General features: G+C 39.3%; 1 protein-coding gene across 1 annotated transcript; it reads left to right on the top strand.

Moving 5' to 3' along the window:
* The first annotated feature begins 447 nt into the window (after positions 1–447).
* On the top strand, positions 448–1,544 carry LOC118691186 (leukotriene B4 receptor 1-like). Its single transcript, XM_036390292.1, is given in 2 exon segments — positions 448–1,408; positions 1,411–1,544. Coding segments are annotated over 2 exon segments (1,008 nt in total). The 5' UTR covers positions 448–534.
* Positions 1,545–1,903: the final 359 nt, after the last annotated feature.

The raw sequence follows: 1,903 nt of genomic DNA, 5'->3' as shown, positions 1-1,903 counted from the left end.
CGCAATTTTTTGTGCTTTAAAATTCATGCCAAACATATAATGCCCATATGTAGTTTACCTGCCACCCCTCTGTTTTTTGTTGTTGTTATAATATAAAGTGCCAAGTTGTTCATAGGAGCAAGAATAGAATAGCATAAAAAGGGTTTCTTTCTCCTCACGGCCGTTGGTTAGATCAGTAACATCAAAACATTAGCACGTTTCTTTAAATAGGGACACTTGAGAAAGGCCACCAACGTGCTGTAAAATTTGCTGAAGCACAATGAATGTATAACTAACAGTAAAGTCAGGTCCTGCATTGTATTTTTACTTTTGCTTTGTATGCAAAAATACCCATCCTCCTAAACAACAGGAACTGCCATATGTGGCCATCTGCCATATGTGGTCAGATATCTGTAAGAGTAAACATGAGGATGTGAGCTCATAGTCTGCATTAGCTTTCAGAACATCAGTTAGAGGAGAACGTTCATGTAGTTCACCAACACCTGCAGAATAAAAGCAGAGCACAGAGCAACCAAGAACAGAAGAATTTCCAGAATGAGTCAAGCTGAGGAAAGCAGTGGCAACTCAACATGGAATATTGTGAGGTCAGTAGTCTGCATAATACTGGCCTTGTCATTTATAATTGGCACCCCTGGGAACTGCATTGTCATCTGGACTGTTTGTACAAAAATGAAGAAAGTATCTCTTTCAGTCCTGCTGATCTTGAACCTGGCCATTGCTGATGTCCTTGTACTGATCACTTTACCAATCTGGATTTACTCTTTTGTTGACTCATGGGTTTTTGGAGTCATCTTCTGCAAAATGCTGGTTTTCATTATTTACTGCAGCATGTATGCCAGCATATTTCTGATTACAGCACTCAGCTTGGAGCGGCTACTGGCTGTGTTTTACCCTTTCACAATTCAAACATACAGAAGAAAAGAAAAAATTTCTTTGATTCTGTTCCTCATTTGGTTCCTGTCTGTTGCCTTTGGCATTTCTGTCATTCCATTTCAAGAGACAGAAGAAATGAACGGTCGACTTCTGTGCACGTGTCGCAACTATTCTTCTAATAGACAGAAAGTGTCCTATCTTCTGCTGGAGACCCTTGCAGGTTTTGTAATCCCTTTCTTAATTATTTGCACTTGTTATGTGTGTGTTGCAAGAAGAATAAGCAGAATGACTTACCAATCCAAGCAGCGATCAGAATGTCTCATTGCCAGTGTCGTGGTGGCTTTCATTCTGTGCTGGTTCCCTCACCACATCTTTAACATCCTGGATGTCATTTCTGTTGAAATAGAGCTCTCTAATGAGGAGATGTCTTTGGCACTGGAAGAAATTGTAGACAAAGGAGCGTACATCTCTGGAGCACTTGTATTCATCAGTAGCTGTATTAACCCTCTGCTTTACGCTTTTGCTGCACGAAAGTTCAGAACCACCTGAGGTTTGCCAAGATTTCAAAGCTGTTTGAACAGATCAGTCAGACTGTGACAGAGGAGGACAAGAAAAGAAATCTGGTTGTAGCCAAACATGAAGTTCCTTTGGTGGGCACAGAAAATCTCTAACAAGGAACTCTGTGTCATTTCTTCAGCAGTCCTTTCTACTCATTCTCATTTACTGAGCAGTCCAGGGAAAGCTGTAGAGAAAGAAAAGCTTTTTGGTTTTTTTTCTTGTGTGTTTTATAAGAATTGGCATTAACAACATTGTTCAGTTCATAAATTATTATTCACGTCATTAAATGAGCACTATTTCACTGTTGCTGAGAACCTCAACAAGGTGGCTAAAAGCTAAAATTGTGAGGAATACAGCATTGTTACTTTCCATTAAAATTATTTCTAATTTCTAGAAAGTCTGTGTGCAGAAAACAGAAAAGAACTGCATGTGGAAAAGAGAGACTTTGAAAGCTTGAAACTAATGAAACGAA

This window comes from Molothrus ater, chromosome 12, assembly GCF_012460135.2.
Source record: "Molothrus ater isolate BHLD 08-10-18 breed brown headed cowbird chromosome 12, BPBGC_Mater_1.1, whole genome shotgun sequence".
In the NCBI taxonomy this organism is placed as follows: domain Eukaryota; kingdom Metazoa; phylum Chordata; class Aves; order Passeriformes; family Icteridae; genus Molothrus; species Molothrus ater.
The sequence above is the reverse complement of the archived record's forward strand: the minus strand, read 5'-3'. Positions and strand labels throughout refer to the sequence as shown.